At 37.5% G+C, this 19,456-nt stretch overlaps 1 protein-coding gene and 1 long non-coding RNA gene across 4 annotated transcripts in view; one reads left to right on the plus strand and one right to left on the minus strand.

Moving 5' to 3' along the window:
* The window catches only part of LOC147838945 (uncharacterized), a 1,276,407-nt gene that overhangs the window by 1,093,391 nt on the left and 163,560 nt on the right, over positions 1-19,456 (minus strand). The window lies entirely within an intron of this gene.
* The window catches only part of cpdb (carboxypeptidase D, b), a 31,428-nt gene that overhangs the window by 6,222 nt on the left and 5,750 nt on the right, over positions 1-19,456 (plus strand). For 2 of the 3 annotated variants that reach the window (XR_015519617.1, NM_001328400.2), the window contains 13 exon segments: positions 2,357-2,700; positions 5,583-5,774; positions 5,886-6,068; positions 6,153-6,235; positions 6,385-6,475; positions 6,988-7,133; positions 7,501-7,670; positions 8,096-8,371; positions 13,596-13,791; positions 15,853-15,991; positions 16,075-16,206; positions 18,434-18,529; positions 18,648-18,709. Coding sequence is in view for 2 of the 3 variants with exons in the window: in NM_001328400.2 (NP_001315329.2) it covers positions 2,357-2,700; positions 5,583-5,774; positions 5,886-6,068; positions 6,153-6,235; positions 6,385-6,475; positions 6,988-7,133; positions 7,501-7,670; positions 8,096-8,371; positions 13,596-13,791; positions 15,853-15,991; positions 16,075-16,206; positions 18,434-18,529; positions 18,648-18,709 (2,110 nt within the window). In the remaining variant the exon portion in view is untranslated. 3 annotated transcript variants of the gene reach the window in all.

Below are 19,456 nucleotides of genomic sequence, written 5' to 3' on the forward strand. Positions count from 1 at the left end.
GATTTCGATTTTTGCTTTTAACGATTATGAAAAGCCATTAATCGAGATAAACGATTATTCCATCACGTACCGCCCCCTTTCCAGTTGTACACGTGTTAAAACTCTTTGCCTCTGCAAAGCTCAGTTCCACGTAAAAATGACTAAAGGCATGTGCTGTAATGTAACTTTTGCTGCACGGGATGCGCATCATTCATATTTTTAAAAGCGCAAAAGAGCATGTGCTGTTGTGTGTGTGTGCGCGCCGTGCTTGAGAGGGTGCTCGCTGGAGCTCAGCTCTCCTCAAATGGCTCTGCAGCGAGCACCACTTGCCGTGCTTAGCCTCTGACAGGTAGCGTGTGTGTGTTTGCGCGCGCGCCGTGCTTAGCCTCGGATAGCAGAGCACACACACATCTAACGCGATCTTAATGTGAGCGCTTTAATGGTCAAAAACATGCACATTTGTGTCAGAGCGCAGTGTTTAGTGATTATTCATATTAACCCTCATTTGTTTAATAAACACACAAGTTGAGAATCAAAAGACATGAGAAAGAGAAACCATATCAGAGCTGCACTATTCTTTAAATGAGCGTGCGGTATTCCTGCTGCTGCCGACTGTTTTTATTATTAATCAATAATAAAATCAAAAATACAGTGAAGATGCTTTAAGCACAGTTTAAACAACAGATTTAATAACTCATTTCTAATAACTGATTTCTTTTATCTTTGCTATGATGACAGCACATTATATTTTACTAGATGTTTTTCAAGATACTAGTATTCAGCTTAAAGTGACATTCAAAGGCTTAATTAGGGTAAATAGACAAGTCATTGTATAACAGTAGTTTCTTCTGCAGACAATCAAATATATATATTGCTTAAAGGGGCTAATAATATCGAGCTATTAAAATATGTTTCAAAATATTCAAACCTGCTTTTATTCTAGCTGAAATAAAACAAATAAGCCTTTCTCCAGAAGAAAAAATATTATAGGAAATACTGTAAAAAAAAAAAAAAAACCCTGTTAAACATAATTTGGAAAATATTTATATATAAAAATAAATTCACAGGAGGACGAATAATTTTGACTTCAACTGATAATCGTTTTGAATAATCGTGATTACAATTATGACCAAAATAATCGTGATTATGATTTTTCCCATAATCGAGCAGCCCTAACTTCTAGTTGATCATTTGGTATCAGAAGTGGCTCATATGAAAGGCAAAGGCCTCTAGATTACGCTTATTTTACCAAAATAAAATATGATTGTGCCTTAATTTTTTTAATTATTTGATTAAGACAGTAAGGTCTGACTTGGCTTAGACAAAAGTCTTGTCACTTAACATGAATAATGTACAGTATAGAATATAAAGTAATGGTGCAGTGGAAAAAGAATGAATATTGTGAATGACTGCATCTATACATCTCTGCAATGACTCAAATCACTTATTAATTAAGTCATCTGGAATGACGAAGAAAGCGTTCTTGCAGGACTCCCAGAGTTCATCAAGATTGTTTGGATTCATCTTCAATGCCTCCTCCTTCATCCTAGCCCAGACATGTTCATTAATGTTCATGTCTGGTGACTGGACTGGCCAATCATGGAGCACCTCGACCTTTCTTTGCTTTCAGGAACTTTGATGTGGAGGCTGAAGTATGAGAAGGAGCGCTATCCAGATGAAGGATTTGCCCTCTCCTGTGGTTTGTACTGTAATAGGCAGTACAGATGTCTTGATACCTCAGGCTGTTGATGTTGCCATCCACTCTGCAGATCTCTTTCATGCCCTCATACTGAATGTAACCCCAAACCATGATTTTTTCTTCACCAATCTTGACTGATTTCTATGAGAATATTGGGTCCTTGCTGGTTTCAATAGTTCTTCTGCATTATTTGGGATAATTGGGATGAAGTTCAAAAGATGATTCATCAGAAAAATCTACTTTCTGACACTTTTCCAAATGATCAACTAGAAGTGAAGTTATTATTTGTTGCTCTCACTACTGGGATCGACCACAAGACTTTTGTTAGGTAGTGTAGACATACGGCAATATTCAATGATATAGTATATCATGATAATGAACATGTACAATATTGATATCGTGGACGCATCAAAATACAGTGAATAATAATGTATAAACTTTTAGGCTTTGATCAAACTAAACAGGCTTTTTGCATTGAGAAGGGCCTTTTTTTTTAATGGTTTTCTAATAGCCACAAGGATTTTGCATGCAAAATCCTGTTGCCATCTCTCTTGTATTACTGTACATTGCACTATGCTGCCATACTGATCAAATATTTTTAAAAGTAAAAGTGTAAATAATGTCAAAAGTGTAAATAAGATTTGATTTCACATGATTTTTTTTTCATGTTTCCTTCAGATACCTTTCAAATACTGTGATGAATGTCCCAGTTATTGATGGAAGAGTGATGCTGGTGAACTTCACCCTCGAGGAGCCTTTAGAAGAGATGTTAATGCTAGACACTTTTGGGCAGCCTATAATAACCCATCAAGACCTAAACACACCAGCACCTCCCATCTCAAAGTCTCCAATCCAGACTCTGGATTTCCGATACCATACTTATGATGAACTGGAGACGTTCCTACAGCTGTTTAGCGCCGTCCATCCTTTCATCACTTCTCTGAAGTCAGCCGGACGATCAGTGCAGGACCGGAATCTTTATGTGATGGAGATTTCCACCAGTCCTGGTGTTGAACAGCAAGGTGCAAACAAACAGTAATTTTTTATTTATTGATTTGAGCATCATTACTCTAATCTTCATTGTCACATGATCCTTCACAAGTGATCATAATACGCTGAATTGATGCTAAATGTGTCTGGAATTTATAACAATGATTCTTCTTAAGCTAAAACATTTTAACCACTTATAATTATTGTCAAATTTTGTTTGTCACTTTTAATTAAGTTGCTTAAACTAATACATTAAATGGAAATTGATACATTTATTAATAAATATATGTCTTAACTTTTCTTATAATAAGAAATATTTCTTGACAGCAAATCACCTATTTAGAATGGTTTCAAAAGGGTCATGTGATGAACATGAGTTATGATGCTAAACTATTATCACAAGAATACATACAATTTATTTACAAATTGTAAGTAGGAAATATTGTAAGTGTATTTTTTTTTTAATTTCTGGCTAAAAAACTAAATCGTTTTCCCCTTTGTACACAATATATTTAAATTTAGGAAACATTTAAATATTATTTTGTAACGATACGCATGTCAGGCTAAATAATTCAAATGAATCATCACTTCTGCTGTTTTCATTTGTTTCAAAAACAGATATTTTTACAATTTAAAACAGCATCTTTGGAGATCTTTTCTGCTGGAGATACTGCTGTCCTAAAAAACAAAATAAAAATGTAAATAAAAAAATTGTACTCATACGATTTTACAGAAAATTTTGACCGTTTTAAAACCGCCTGGTAAAAAAAAGCGCAGTAAACCTTAAACACCAGGGATGTAACGGTATCAGAATTTCACGGTACGATAATACCTCGGTATGAATGGCACGGTACGGTATTTATTGAGTAATTTACAGGAAAAACAAAACTAATGAAAAGACTCGAAAAAAGTGCCAAAAGTGTTTATTTACCTTTGCACTGAACATATCAATGACATACAAATTAGCCATCTATCTGTAAGTTTCGAAACAGGAACTTAAATTTTTCAATTTTAATAACAAAAAACTATTAAACATATAAAACAAAGTTTCAATTTACTATTGTTAAAAACTCATCACATTCAACATTTAATCACTCACTCACTTAGATAGAGATGGGTTTTTAAGGAAAATTATCATATAACTATAATCTGGTAAAAGCTGGGATCTCTGGGCATGTCCCCTGCAACAGAAAAAACCCCTCTCATTTGGGACGGAGGTTTCTGCGACAGAGAGATCTGATTTAGCCAAGGTTGACAGCAGTGGGTAACGTTGTGCATTGTCTTTCCACCACTTGAGAGGACAAACCATGAGTGAGATAGAGGTCTCTTTGCGGTACAAGTCAATGTCTGCATCAATCTAACAAGTGTGCTGTGTTCTGCAGTCCCCATGACTGTTTTTAGTCGTATTCCCCGACTTATATTTCACCACAGTCTGGCAGTGCCTGCATACTGTTTTTTCCTTTGTCTGTCACCTTTTCTCCTTTTTCGTATCTTTTTAGAAAGAAACCGAAATGCTTCCACACGTCCGACTTAAAACCCGCTTTAGATTCGATCATTTCCAGCTCTTTTTCTTCCTGCCCACTAGCAACACACTCCATTTCAGCATTACTGGATCTGTAGTGACAACAGACCGCAAAGGATGATGGCCACGCCTGGGCTGATGGGAATTGTAGTTCCCACTACCTCCCGTTCGCTTCATTCGCATAAGCAAAATTTTCTCAGAAATATAGTTTTATTGAGTCATGCGCCTACAGTAATATTGAAAAAAATTACTATTTTGGTATGACGGTATTTACAATATTGTTACATCCCTGTTAAACACGGTTGTCATCCCATGCCTAAGCAGTACTTGTATTAGTTGTGCTGTTGCACTGCTCTTTGTGGTTTCTAGAACTAGTGGTGGAAGTGCATGTGGGTTATGTGCAGGAACCAGAAAGAAGTTTTGTGCTGGAAATGTCAGTTGGGTTAAAAACAGCTTTGGTCATGACATGCTCTATTCTCCAATTGTTGATTTTGCAGTTCTTGATGTTGCTGTTGGTCAGCTAAAGGGGATAGTTCACCAAAACAGAATTGTTTCCTCATCATTTACTAGCACTCAAGTGGTACTAAACTTTTATTAATTTAATTCTTTTGCTAAACACAAAACAAGATACTATTGATGAATGCTGGAAAAAGCTGCTATTTACATCTATAGTAGGAACAAAACATACCATGAAAGTCAAAGATTTTTTTTATTAATTATATTTGTTCCTAACATTCTTCAGTACATCTTCTTTTGTGTTCAACAGAAGAATGAAGCTCAGACCGTTTTGAAACAAGTTGGTGAACTGTCCTTTTAAGTCACTTCAGAGTTCCTATTAATAGTGCGAATGTAACCAGGGAAACAGGCCTGGTGGCTAGTTCTTATAACTATTACTTATTTCTATAACTAACTATTGTGAAAGCCCTGCTTGAAATAGTGACTATTTCATAACCATCCAACCTTGATCGTTGCAAACCAGAGTATTGTATGTACCTGTATTTGTTACCAGTGTTAATTTCATCAACAAAATAAGGGTGAAAACTGGTTGTTGCTTAAAGCTTGACACAAACACTTGACAGGTCCTCTGTGCTAGCAACATGTCTGAAAGCTATAAATGCTCATGCTCTAATCTGCTCATCTAATGAATGAACAACACATTATTGTTGGCAAAAAAAATGACAAGGCTAAAATGTAATCAAAAAGCTAAAAACTACCCAACATTACTTTTTGTTCAAATTTTCTGTGTTGCACATTATTCATTAGATGAGCGAATCGTATACAGTATCACAATTTGCCACTTTACTGTCACAACAGACCTATCAAGTTTTAGTTCGTCAATCTTTTCTTATAGACAAAATGAACACTGCAGTTAAACTTTCTTTCTTCTACCAGGTAAACCAGAAGTCTTGTTTGTGGGAAACCTGCATGGAAATGAGTTTATTGGGTGTGAGATTCTCCTAAACTTGATTGAGTACTTGTGCCGCAATTACGGCAAAGATCCGCTGGTCACACGTCTGGTCAACAGCACCAGAATTCACATCATGCCATCAATGAACCCAGACGGCTATGAACTGGCACTGAAAGGTACAAGTGCACTGACAGGCGTGCAGTACAAGTGTATGGATGGATGGATGTTGAGTGATTTTTTTTTTGTGTGTGCGTGTGTGTTTACCATGATTGATTGTCCTCTTGTAGCTCAAAAGGAGCAGTTGTCAGGAGACCCGAGTATTATTGGACACGGCAACAGTCATCGTGTTGACCTGAACACCAATTTCCCTGAAGTGTCCAGATCAAGAAATAGTGTTGAAGCAGAAACTAAAGCAGTGATAAACTGGATCAAGGCCCATTTCTTTGTGCTGACTGCTAGTATTCGTGGAGGTACAGAAAGTGAAAAAATTTTAGTACAAACCAATTAATGGTGGTGGTGGTGGTGGTTGTTTTGACTGCTGTTGTGGTTTTTAGGTTTCAGGGGAATCGTGTTTCCAAATTCTCTTGACCCTGTTGATGAAAGTATGTTTAAATCAGTTGCAGATGCCTATTATATGGTAAGTATGTTAAATGCTATATGAATTATGCATCATTAGTGTAAATTATTTTGACGTTTAAGCTGACTGAAGGTCAGCAGAAACTATAAAGTGTGTATTTTATGTCTTTGTCAATTTGTGCATTTCCATTTTAATTGTCTTGATTCCAGGAATCTCAGGCTTTTCAAGAGCCCCAGACCTGCGATGTGCCAAAAACCAAACAGAAAAGAGGTCTTAAGCACCATCGTCCTGTAGTCAGAGGTAATAGCACTGATTATTAGTTATTTACTGATATTAGTTTTGAATGAATAATAATAATACATTTAAATTATATAGCACCTTTAAAACTTTACTTTCTCTAAATTAAACTACTCTATCCACAGAACCCTTCAAAAGTAAACCTTTAAAAATGGGGGTCAGTAAAACCATAATATTGTATTTTTTTACTTTTTTAAATAAAATAATAAGGAAAAAATTGCAAAACAAAATGAATACCAGTGTCTCCTAGTAATATATTGTGGTCTTATAAAGCAAGTGATCTGTGGAAGAAACACAACTATGTTCATTATCTCCAACCCAAAACTTTTGCAAATGTTTGAGAGTGGTTTCATTTTTAAGTGAAGCATGTCTTCAATATAATACTTTTTCTTCTTAACACCGAACATATGTACTTTCAAATAATTTCTTTCTGTTTAAATGCATTTCAGAAGTGTTTTTTTATGTTGAGCATCCTGTTTCACACGAAAATAAGTGTTGTTTTTTGCCTTTAATAGGAACCGATATTCTGACTTGGGCGTATCGGGGATCAGACACTCTAGCTGTGAACATTGGTTTGAGTTGTGAGCTGCTTCCACCAGAGGAGTCACTCTCTGTATACTGGGAGAAGAATCATAAAGCACTCTTACAGTTCATGCAGCAGGTGATTCATTCCTGGCCATGACATTGTCTATTTTTGGTTGAGCAATTCAATTTAAGTTTATTTGTATAGTACTTTTTACTATAATTATTGCATCAAAGCAGCTTTAAAAAGCTGCACATTGTTGCATTCAACTCGGATACGTCAAGGTTATTAGTTACATAACTTTATTAGTTACTAATAACCTTAGTTGACTAGTAACTTAATAGCTTTTAACAGGTAAAGTTATTAATATAAACATAATTAACTTGCAGTTATACAGTGTATATGTGATGTCTATGTGTACATGTTCAATGAAGTGTATGTGTTGTCCTTGAAGTCTTCGGATGAGCAATTACATATACATGATTTGTGTGCTTGTGGTCATCAGGTTCATTTGTCTGTGCGGGGTGTGGTGACTGATGGTAATTCTGGAAGAGGCATTGCTAATGCTACAGTCATGGTAGAGGGCTCAAAGCATCAAGTGCGCACCAGTGGCACAGGGCAATACTGGAGACCTCTGGCTCCTGGCTCTTACCATATTACTGCCTCTGCTCCAGGGTGAGACTTCATGGTTAATTCACACCACACAGACAGTAACCAGATTATGTGAGAATTAATTCTTTTAATTTGTTCAACACAGGGTTATAACACGCTTTATCTGCTAGTGCAGTAGTTTTCAATCCTGATCCTGGATCTGATATTTTGTTAAGTTTGAATCAAGATAGCCAAATCACCAAACAATGAAAATTGAGAGCCTTTAAAAAAAGGCTCTCCAGAAGCAAGATAGCCATATACTGCATTGGTTTAATAGGTTAACTTGTTTTCCGGTATTTACATAGTAGGTATATGGCTTAGGTAAGTAAAAAAATCAGACACATACAGGGGTCAGAATTAGCCATTTCACTTCATAACAAATGGATAAATGAAAGTCATTTCAGTTATAAAATTGGTAAGCTGCTTAATTTCCTCTGCTTTGCATCTAGCTATACTCCAGTGTCTGTGTCTGTCCGAGTGCTGGAGACTCGGGTGGAGCAGGTAGACATTAAGCTGACCAAAGATGTATCCCAGTCATCCCCAGAGGAAGGAAAACAGAAGGACTTTGAAAAACTTGTGGAGCTGCTTTTAGTCCCTGGTGCATTGAATCAGTTGGTCCGCAGCTTGCTTCCTGCTCAGACCCTGCAGTATCGAACCTACAGGGAACGGTCCGAGTTCCTACGAGGACTGGCCTTCAACTTTCCTCGCATCACACGACTGCACAGGTATGTAATCCTGAACATGGGCATGTAAGTACAGCCATTAGACTACAGCACACACTGAAAAGTTTGTCCTTTTTCAATGTTGTCAAAATGTTTCCCAGTCACAAAGATCCAAAAAAAACAAAACATATAATGTTTATGCCAGACCAGTAGATGGCAATGTTACTTTGTAAAATATACTGCTCATTACACTGCTCATTACTGTTGGTCAATAGAGTGGAGGAACTATGACGTCAATTTGTATGCAAAAACCTGGAAGTGAGTTAGCATTTTAGCAGTTCCGCTTCCCTCGTCCCAAAGTCAATGGGTTTTTTCAATGGGGTTTCAGTAAAAGCGCTTAAATAAGGTTCGTGGCCAACACAAACCCAAAATACTTTCACGTTTTGTTCTACGACATAAAACACATCAGTTACAGCACACTCTTGAATTTTTAAATCGGTTATGCTTCTTAAAAAAGACAGTTGTTATCAAGTTGCTAATTGGGACTACAGGCGGTGTCGGAGACATTATACGTCATCGAGCTGATCTGGGGCCTCATGTACGAAGACTTGCGTGGAAATCTTACTAAAACATTGCGTACGCACAAAGCTGTAAATGTGCGTACGCAGAAAAAAATTCAGATGTATGAAACACTGCGTACGCCGAATCTCACGCATATTCTTTTGTACATCTGAATGAACGTGAAACTGAGCGTAACATGCACGAGCACAAAACCCCTCCCTGCCTCCTCCCCCGTATGAATATGCTAATGACTATGCTAATGGCAAAACCCAACGAAAAAGCAAAGGCAAAAGCAAGCAAAAAGAGAAACTTTGAACAGAATGTGAATTGGAGGTGCTGCTTTCGGAGGTAGACGGAGAAAAGCGGTGTTATTTGCAAGTTTGTTCTCCGGAATTAACAACAAAAGAAAAAAATAGAGTGGGAGAGTTTAGCTGATACGGTTAACACAGTTGGGTCTGAACATCGCACTGAGTGCATTTAAAAAAGAAATAGTGTGGTTTATATCTGTAAAATGTTGCAGTACCCTTAGCAGTCTCAGTGGCGCACCTCATAAGAAGCATGTGATCATGTACTGACATGTTCGAGCATGAACTTGGCTCGAATCCAGCGTCTAATGAATTCCTTCTTTTTTTTCCCCGCTACATATCAGATTTTGCCCACTATTTATCAAGAGAAAGACAAGTAGGAATCATCAATAAGTTTGTGCATCATATTTTATTTGCACATTTATTGAATGGAAATGTTTCTGATTCACGAATGCAAATTCATCTTCAGATAGTGTCTTTATAGCAATGTGCGTGCGGTAGATCGCTCAGATTACATTGGGAAAACAGGCGACCACTGCAAATTGTACTTTAATGTTTAGCTGGTCAACTGTATGGTATGGAAATCTTACATGCCTACTATATGAACCCGTCTCACACAGCTGCCATTGCAAGAATCAGACACTTTGTAGAGAAGAATTTAACACAACTGCCTCTAGGAGTCGCCAATGGAAATAAAACAGACACGCACAAAAAATGTGCGTACGCCTGCCAGAAAGCTGCCGGGAACCTGCGCACATTCCCACGTTCAGTTCATTGTTAGTAAATCCAAACGTGAGCGATTCTGAGTGTGAAACCTGGCGTACGCAAAGTTTTTGTGCGTACGCAGCGTTGATACATGAGGCCCCTGGTCTGGAGCGCAGCTCGCTCGTGATGGGCATTTGGATTTGTCTGTTATTTAGGTATTTTCATGAATAGTATTTTATAGTTTGTAGAATTATTCTAGTTGGGAATTCAGATTGTTTGCAGATAATTCCTTCACTTGTAAGGCTGTCGAGACAGATTAATTTGTTGATCCTTTATTTTAATAAACAATATTATGAAGATACTGCTTACTTGTGCAGCCTGTCTCTTTCCTGCTCTCAGTAATGCAAATGTATGAATAAATGGTAAAAATACATACATGTTAACTGTCATTTTAATGTAATCAAGTGATTTTTCGTCGGGTTTTTCTTCTTCATCTGAACACATTTCTCTATCAAAACAGCAATATTTACACTCCTCCGTAAAATGTACAGCATGTGACTGTATGGGCTGCTTTACAGTGTATTTCGTGACAAAAAAAGGAATATTGAATGTTGCTCTGTGTCCATGATGATGAAACTTGCAGGCATTTGATAGACTTGTTCCTCACGCCTCATTTCTGTCGTCTTTTAAGGTAAGCAGGCTGTGTGCACGCGAGTGATACACATATTTAAACATGTCTTATGATAATACTATATAGGCAGATTTATACAAACAGTAACTTTAAGAACAACAAGCGTAAAGCAACACAGATGTATTTCCCACGTAAAAACGATCCAAAAGGCACATAGGTCTATGTGTTTTTGCGTATTTATTTGTTTATAATATAAACCGTGGATTATAATATAATAAACAGAGAGATTAACTCTTTGTCATGGACATTATTTCTAAAAAATAAGCTTGAAAAGTTGCCCTGTTGCAGGGTGGGGCTTACGTCACAGGCGAGCGCCCCGAGGGCAGTGTAGTCCGTTTGTAGCCTAATGTTGGCTTTTCAATTCTTGCGTTTGTATTTAAGATCCAAAAGTGCTCAAAGTTGCCTTTTCGTGTGTGGATTATCCGCCTGGACAAACACAGAACTTATTATTTGCAATCTTCGAAAAGCCTATGGGAAAATCCTATAGGTGTTTTCACGAGGGAACCAGTTTTATGCTAGCAGCCGATTACCCTACAAAGTGACGTCATAGTTCCTCCACTCTATTACTCTTGCATGATCCTAGACTATTACTATAAACATGAAATGTGCATGATGTCACTGTAGTCTCAAACTTGAAAAGATTGCCTTTAAGGCTCCTCATTGTCATTTAAATGAATGCCAGAGTATATTTAAAGAAATTCTTATTCATGTAAGCATACACTTTATCAAATATTTAAGGTGCGGTCACATTTATACAATTTTGCATGCAAGAACTGTCCATTGTACAGTGTATTATTTCATATACATGAATGGAGCTGTGTTTAAGCAGAAGTGAATTTTAAACCAAACACCTTGCTGTTGGTTATCTCTCAAAAATCTATGCTCTTTGTCATTATATATGAAATACACATGCACTCAATGACCACTTTATTAGGTACACAAGTACCGGGTTGGATCTTTTGCCTTAAAAACTGCCTTAATGCTTCGTAGCTTAGATTCAACAAGGTACTGGAAATATTCCTCCGAGATTTTCGTCTGTATTGACATGATAGCATAACGCACCTGCTGCAGATTTGTCGTCTGCACATACAGTACATGATGCGAATCTCCCGTTCCACCACATCCCAAATGTGCTTTATTGGATTGAGATCTGGGAACTGTGGAGGCTATTTGAGTACAGTGAACTCGTTGTCATGTTCAAGAAAGCAGTCTGAGATGACTCGCACTTTGACTTGGTGCATTATCTTGCTGGAAGTAGCCATCAAAAGATGGGTAAATTGTGGTTCTAAAGGGACGGACTGACCCAATGCTCAGTTGGCACTAATGGGCCCAAAGTGTGCCAAGAAAATATCCCCCACACCATTACACCACCACCACCACCACCAGACTGAACCGTTGATACAAGGCAGGATGGATCCGTGCTTTCATGTTGTTGACGGCATATTCTGACCCTACCATCCGAATGTCGTAGCAGAAATTGAGACTCATCAGTTTCCTGTTCTTAGCTGACAGGAGTGGCAGCCGGTGAGGTCTTCTCCTACTGTAGCCCATCTGCCTCAAGGTTCAATGTGTTGTGTGTTCAAAGATTCTTTTCTGCATACCTCGTGGTTATTTGAGTTGCTGTAGCTTTTCTATCAGCTCTAACTAGGCTGGTCATTCTCCTCTGACCTCAACAAGGCATTTGCCCACTCAGAACTGCCTTTCACTGGCTTTTTTTTTTCTTTTCAGACCATTCTCTGTAAACCCTAGAGATGGTTGTGCGTGAAAATCCCAGTTGATCAGCAGTTTCTGAAATACTCAGACCAACCCGTCTGGGACCAACAATCATGCCACATTCAAAGTCACTTACATCACCTTTCTTCCTCATTCTGATGCTCAGTTTGAACTACAGCAGATCATCTTGACCATGTCTACATGCCTAGATGCGTTCAGTTGCTGCATGAGATTGACTGATTAGATATTTGCATTACCAAGCAGTTGGACAGGTGTACCTAATAAAGTGAGCCGGTGAGTGTATACAGAAACTGTTCTGGTAATTTTCTGTCAGCACAGCTTTTTACAGTATAAGTAATTTTTCACATTTTCTATGACCAGACAAGTACATATTTGATATTATCAGTTGTCAACAACAAACTCAGACAAAAGTAATGCGGAGTGCACACTGCGTGATTTATAGTTCCAATTTCCACTTGCCAACAAATTTTATGAAATCACACACACACACACACACCTGAAACCAGAGGCGAATGCAAATGACTGTCACACAATGTGAAATATAAAAAGAAGTGATCTGAGAGAATTGGCGGCATGTAAACGACGTTCATGAATTATTTGGAATGTCAAGTATGTGAAATCTGTTGTTGATTGAAAACCATGTTGTGTGAATCAAATCAGTGATGACCTGTGCAAGATACGGGGGTTTAGGGAGGAGTTGTAGTCCAAAATATTTGGAAATGACTCGCATGACTTTTGGTTCTGTTTTTTTCTAGAGGAAAGTTGTGGAAAAATTGAGCAGGAGAACCCATGTCTTTTTGACATTTTAGTCTGAGATGTACCTAACTATGGTACCATATTTAGTCTCGCATGAGAACTGTCACGTGTGTTTCTTCCTTATCACCTTTTGCATGCATTGGATTATGAAACCGTTTGCAAGCCAGACTGAGTTGTCAAGGATTCTCCCTGCAGTAAAGTCATGCAGTGTAACATCCTGTAACAGATTCATTGTTACCCCAGAATAGTCATGCAGTATGAAAACAATGACGATTCTCTAAAGAGTTTGAAAATCATGCCATGTGAACTCTGCATAAGACACTTAACAAAACTCAACCGTTTCTTTTCCTGTCTGTTTGTCAGTGCAGTGTGAATTGGCCTTTAGCTACCATCCATGACAAGTATCACTCACACTTTTGTTGTTGTTTTAGGCCAAATATCATGTTTTGGAGTTTGTAAATCGAGTTGAAAGGTAAGTGATATTGTGAAGGTTCAATGGTCATTGTTTGAATTTCTTTTTTCTTCCTGCTATTAGTTTGGGTCAAAGCGCTGAGTTCAGAACTCTCTGGGCTCTGGAGATCTCTGGAAATGTGGGTATTCCTCAGCTTTCCGAGCCCAAGATCCGCTTTGTTGCTGGAGTCCATGGTAATGCAGCCGTAGGTCCAGAGTTGCTGCTTGAATTTGCCTCTGTTCTCTGCCTCAACTATGGCAGGAACACCGCCATCACCAAGGCAAGCTTCACGTACAAATATTGACTCTTCCAAAGCTCTTTTGTCTTCTGCAATGATTTTTAAAGAAAATCTAATGACTTGCCACCAGCTTTGTAATGGTAATATGAGAGGGGCTAAACAAATTGGGGATTGATTTACAGTACTAAGTGTAATCATAAGAACTTTGAAGATGCACAACTGTAAATAGCAACTTAAACACCCATTCCCATAATGACAGAATAAACGCTAAGTTTGTGTTTCCCCTAGATATGTTGCAAGCGCCAGATCACACAAATAGTGCAAGTGAACAAAAAGAAAATGAAAACCCTGTTCAAAAAACAACATTAGGGTGGTGTGAATGATGAATGTGAACTCGTATTCGTCATGGTTTATAAAAGCCTATGAATATTTTTTTTTTAATGAACATTAGCATGAATTCCACTGTAAATGGTTAGCTAACTAATGTTGCTTATTGTAAAAAAAATAGCATGGACTGCATTCTGGCAAGTGGTTAATCTGTTGTTCTACAGATGCGTTGAAAGGTTTATTATGCTACTGTTTTAGTAGCGTTTGAAATCTTTTCATACAGCTTGATAGATAATATCATGATAATCATCGCTTGTTTTAAAGTCTGTCTAAGTGCTGGTGTGGCAGTGTTGGCTGCAGCCCCACCCTCTAGAGCTCATACACTCCACCTGCATTCATTCAGCAACAAGATTTATTTTGCCAGAACTTAACCCATCTATACAAAGTCTTAAAAACGAATTGGTCAAGCCTCCTCCTATAAAACAATATAATATTTTAGAAATTAAGTACAATAAGTTGATTTTCATGAACTATTTGTATTTGTTCTTCATACTGATGAATTAATTTTTAAAAATGCATAAACGCACATGGTGAGGCAGTGGCGCAGTAGGTAGTGCTGTCGCCTCACAGCAAGAAGGTCGCTGGTTCGAACCTCGGCTCAGTTGGCGTTTCTGTGTGGAGTTTGCATGTTCTCCCTGGCTTCGCGTGGGTTTCCTCCGGGTGCTCCGGTTTCCCCCACAGTCCAAAGACATGCGGTACAGGTGAATTGGGTAGGCTAAATTGTCCGTAGTGTATGAGTGTGTGTGTGAATATGTGTGTGGATGATTCCCAGAGATGGGTTGCGGCTGGAAGGGCTTCCGCTGTGTCAACTTGCTGGATAAGTTGGTGGTTCATTCCGCTGTGGCGACCCCGGATTAATTAAGAGACTAAGCCGACAAGAAAATGAATGAATAAACGCACATATTCTTTACCTTTAATCTATAACATAGACTGAAATACGCTTCAACCAGGATAAAAAAGTGAGCTACAGCAATCAGCGGGTGATTGAAGACTAAGCAATACAATAAACATGCTGCATGGACTTTTTTTTTAACACAACTGGTGTTAGGGATGTTTCAGATACAGTTTGACTTAAACTTACCTCCTCTTTTAACTCAAAAGTTTCAGTTTCAATCTGTAATGGAAAAAAAATACATACATTAGCATTTCCCACTTGTTTTTTCAGTGCTGTTGGGTGGATTCTCAAACACTGCTAATTGACATTTGTGTCATGGTCTCCCATAGAAATGTATGTGATCGGCCACTTAATGGGGCCTACAAGGAGACTGTCATGCACTGAACATGCCTTCATATCATAATCATTTCAATGGCTGTTAGTAGCTACACCAACCAAAGCACACACAATGTGCTGCACCCCAATAGTGTGCCCTGCGTCAACATGTCCGGAACAATCCTACGTCAACATCATGAAACAATTAATGAGTATTTGTTCACCATAAAAAAAATCAATGGGTTTTCCAACACCACATTTCCAACATGTGGCATCTGGTTCTGAAAACCAACAAGATTTATTTCTCAAATAAAATAGAAATTTCACAGGTGAAAATGTATTGGCTTTTATAAAACGTGTAGGCTCTTTAATAATTCAGCAGAACATCATCAATAATTCCCTATACAATTGATCACAATGATTCATTGAACAGTGTTGCCTGAGAAGTAGGTCAAAAGAAAGTGTGTTTATGCCACTAAGAAGGCTTTTTGTTTCTTTCCTCCTAGCTGATTGACAGAAGCCGGATTATGATTCTACCGTGTGTAAACCCCGATGGTCGGGAACAGGCACACGAGGGTCTCTGCTCATCTAGTGTGGGCTTCGCCAATGCTATTGGTGTCGATCTGGACACAAATTTCCTCTCCAGTCAGTCTCTAGTGAAATCATTTCATTAACCTCAGCTTCTGAAGGGTTCAGAGTGTGTATGATGCTTTTTATTTTTTACTTAGGTAATGCATCTGTACAGCCAGAGACCCGTGCAGTGATGGATCTCATTTCTACAGGGGGATTTTCTCTCTCAGTAGTGCTGGATGGAGGCTCTCTGGTGGCCACGTATCCTTATGACAAGTCTAACCAGCATGGTAACAAACATCACAATATCTTTGTTCCATTTGTTTTGTCGCCAGATTGCTTTAGGGATAATTCATTTTTAGAATTAAACCTGAGCTGGTAAAAACTGGGAAGGAGTTTTTTGTTAGATTATTAAAGTGCAAATTTTAGTTAAAAATGATTGTGACAATGTTGTAGTTTTTTTGTGCAGTTCTTGTAAGGAATTGTCACTAAATTACATATTACTGTAATAATAATTTAATATACAGTGCATTCGAAAAGTATTCATAGCGCTTCACTTTTTCCACATTTATGTTACAGCCTTATTCCAAAATGGATTAAATATATTTATTTCCTCAAAATTTTACACACAATACCCCATAATGACAATGTGAAAATGTTTTTGAAATTGTTACAAATTCATAAAAAATTTTAAAAACCTGAAAAATCACATGTAATTAGAGCTTCACCGCAAAGGCTGTGAATACTAAGTTGATAAGTTGATCTCAGGTACATTCTGTTTCCACTGATCATTCTTGAGATGTTTTAGCAGCTTAATTGAAGTGCACCTGTGGTAAATTGGGTTAATTGGACATGATTTAAAAAGGTTTATGCCTGTCTTTTATAAGGTGCCAGGGTTGACCGTGCATGTCAAAGCACAAATCAAGCATGAAGACAAAGAAATTGTCTGTAGACCTCTGAGACAGGATTTTCTTTAGGCACGAGGCAGGGCAAGGTAACAGAAAAATTTCTGCTTCTCTGAAAGTTCCAATGAGTTCAGCGGCCTCCAGCATCCGCAAGTGGAAGATGTTTGGAACCTCCAGGACTCTTGATAGAGCTGTCCGGCCATTTAAGTTGAGTGATCGGGAGAGATGGGCCTTAGTCAGGGAGGTGATCAATAACCCGATACTCACTCTGTCTTAGCTCCAGCCTTCTTCTTTTGAGTGAGTGAATCTTACAGAAAGACAACTATCTGTGCAGCAATCCACCAATCAGGCCTGTATGGTAGAGTAGCCAGACGGAAGCCACTGCCCACCTGGAATTTGCCAAAAGGCATCTGAAGGACTCTCAGACCATAACAAACCAAATTCTCTGGTCTGATGAGACTAAATTGTAACACTTGGAAGTGAATGCCAGGCATTACGTTTGTAGAAAACCAGCCACCACTAATCACCTAGCTAATACCATTCCTACAGTGACGCATGGTGATGGCAGCATCATGCTGTAGGAATGTTTTTCAGCAGCAGGAACTGGAAAACTAGTCAGGATAGAGGGAAAGATGAATGCAGTAATGTACAGAGACATCCTGAATAAAAACCTGCTTCAGAGTGCTCTTGACCTCAGACTGGGGTGACTGTTCATCTTCCAGCAGGACAATGACCCAAAGCACAGCGCCAAAATATCAATGGAGTAGCTTCTCAACAACTCTGTGAATGTCCTTGAGTGGCCCAGCCAGAGCCCAGGTCTAAATCCTATTGAACATCTCTGGAGAGATCTGAAAATATCAGTACATCATTGCTTCCTATCCAACCTGATAGAGTAATTGAAAGGATACTGCAAAGAGGAATGGGCAAAAATTCCCAAAGACAGAGGTGTGCCAAGCTTGTGACATCATATTCATAAAGACTTGAGACTTGAATACTTATGTACATGTGATTTTTCAGGTTTTTAAATTTTTTTATGAATTTGCAACTATTGGAAAAAAAAATCACATCGTCATGATGGAGTATTGTGTGTAGAATTTTGATTAAATAAATTAATTTAATTCATTTTGGAAAAAGGTCAACATAAAAAGTTGTACGAGTTGTACAAGTACTTTCTGGATGCTCTGTACATACTTTATATAAAGCATTTTACACATTTTAGTATATAATTATATACTATATAATTTCCATAATTGTTCTTAAGTTTACTCTGCAAACTTGTCTAAATGTTTTTTTTTTAATTTATTTATTTATTTTTATCAGGACTGTTATTTCAAGTTTTGTATAACTTGTATTACCGTTCTTTTGCTAATTATTTACATTCCCTCTTGAAACTTTCATTTATACAATTTGGGCTCCCTTTTTACATATAGTTTGTGTTCCCTCCTCAACTTATGTGAGCAAATGGTCAAATAAACCTAGAACAGCCAGGCAACCTATAGTTAGATAGAACCTTGTCAAATTTTGTTAAAGTTTTGCATTTCTAGTCTTTACATTATTTTTAGGAAATGTCATGTTAAGCAGATTATTTAATCAGTTAATAATGACTTTACAGCAAAAAATGAAGAGACGTTGAGATATTTGGCCTCTCTGTATGCTGGCAATCACCCTTTCATGCACTTGGGTAACATGGGATGTTCAGAAAAGTCAGGTACCACTGAAAAACTCAAACAATAATGCTTTGTTTATAATAATAATAATCCTTTTATTACATGACATGATGGAATCCTCTTTATATGTTTAATGATCTGCTTGTTTTAACTCAATAGTGGAAATCCCAGGAGGCATCCTGAAGGGTGCCGATTTTAACGCCCACACTGGCAGTATGAAGGTACTCACCTGACCTATTTAAGACATAATTATTTTTAGTTATATTAGTAGATATTGTTCTTGTTTTGTTATTTGTGACTTGATTTAGTTGCTTGTGGCCAGTCAAGGTATTTGACACAATTTAGATTGTGGTATGTATTAATAAAATATAATAATATTTGGACATTAAGTTGCAACTTATGTGCTAAATGAGGCAGAGTTATTTATAATGATCTAGTGGTATTTCAGAAATACTTTAACATGGAAATCTTACTGTTAAATAAGTATTACTTAAATGCTTCCCTTAAAATTATTGTCTCAAATCAGATTTTTACACAATATCCCTAAATTATTATTATTATTTTTTTTTTTATTATTATTATTATTATTATTTTTTACATTTTATATATTTTACATACCATACACGCATTTACTTCATTTAATGTATTCATGAATATGTGAGTTAGTCCCTGTCTCCTTAGAGTTATTGTAATAATTTTATTCAGGTGCATTTAAATGAAATGAATATATGAGAGCAAAAACCATTTGTTCATTCATTTGAGCAATGTTCAAATAATTGTTATTGACTATCTCTAAACACCTGAGACCTTTTCAGAGCACAAAGTAAGGTATTTTAGATTAAATTTGAGAGCTCCCTCATCCTCCATAGACAGCAGCCGTCTCGACTTGTTCACAGTCCAAAAAGGTACCAAAAGCATCCTTAAAACAGTCAGAATATGTAGCTAAAATAATACTTTTGTGCACACAT

The sequence above is a fragment of the Danio rerio genome, chromosome 21 (genome assembly GCF_052040795.2).
Source record: "Danio rerio strain M-AB ecotype USA chromosome 21, GRCz13ab, whole genome shotgun sequence".
Taxonomy (NCBI): Eukaryota; Metazoa; Chordata; class Actinopteri; order Cypriniformes; family Danionidae; genus Danio; species Danio rerio.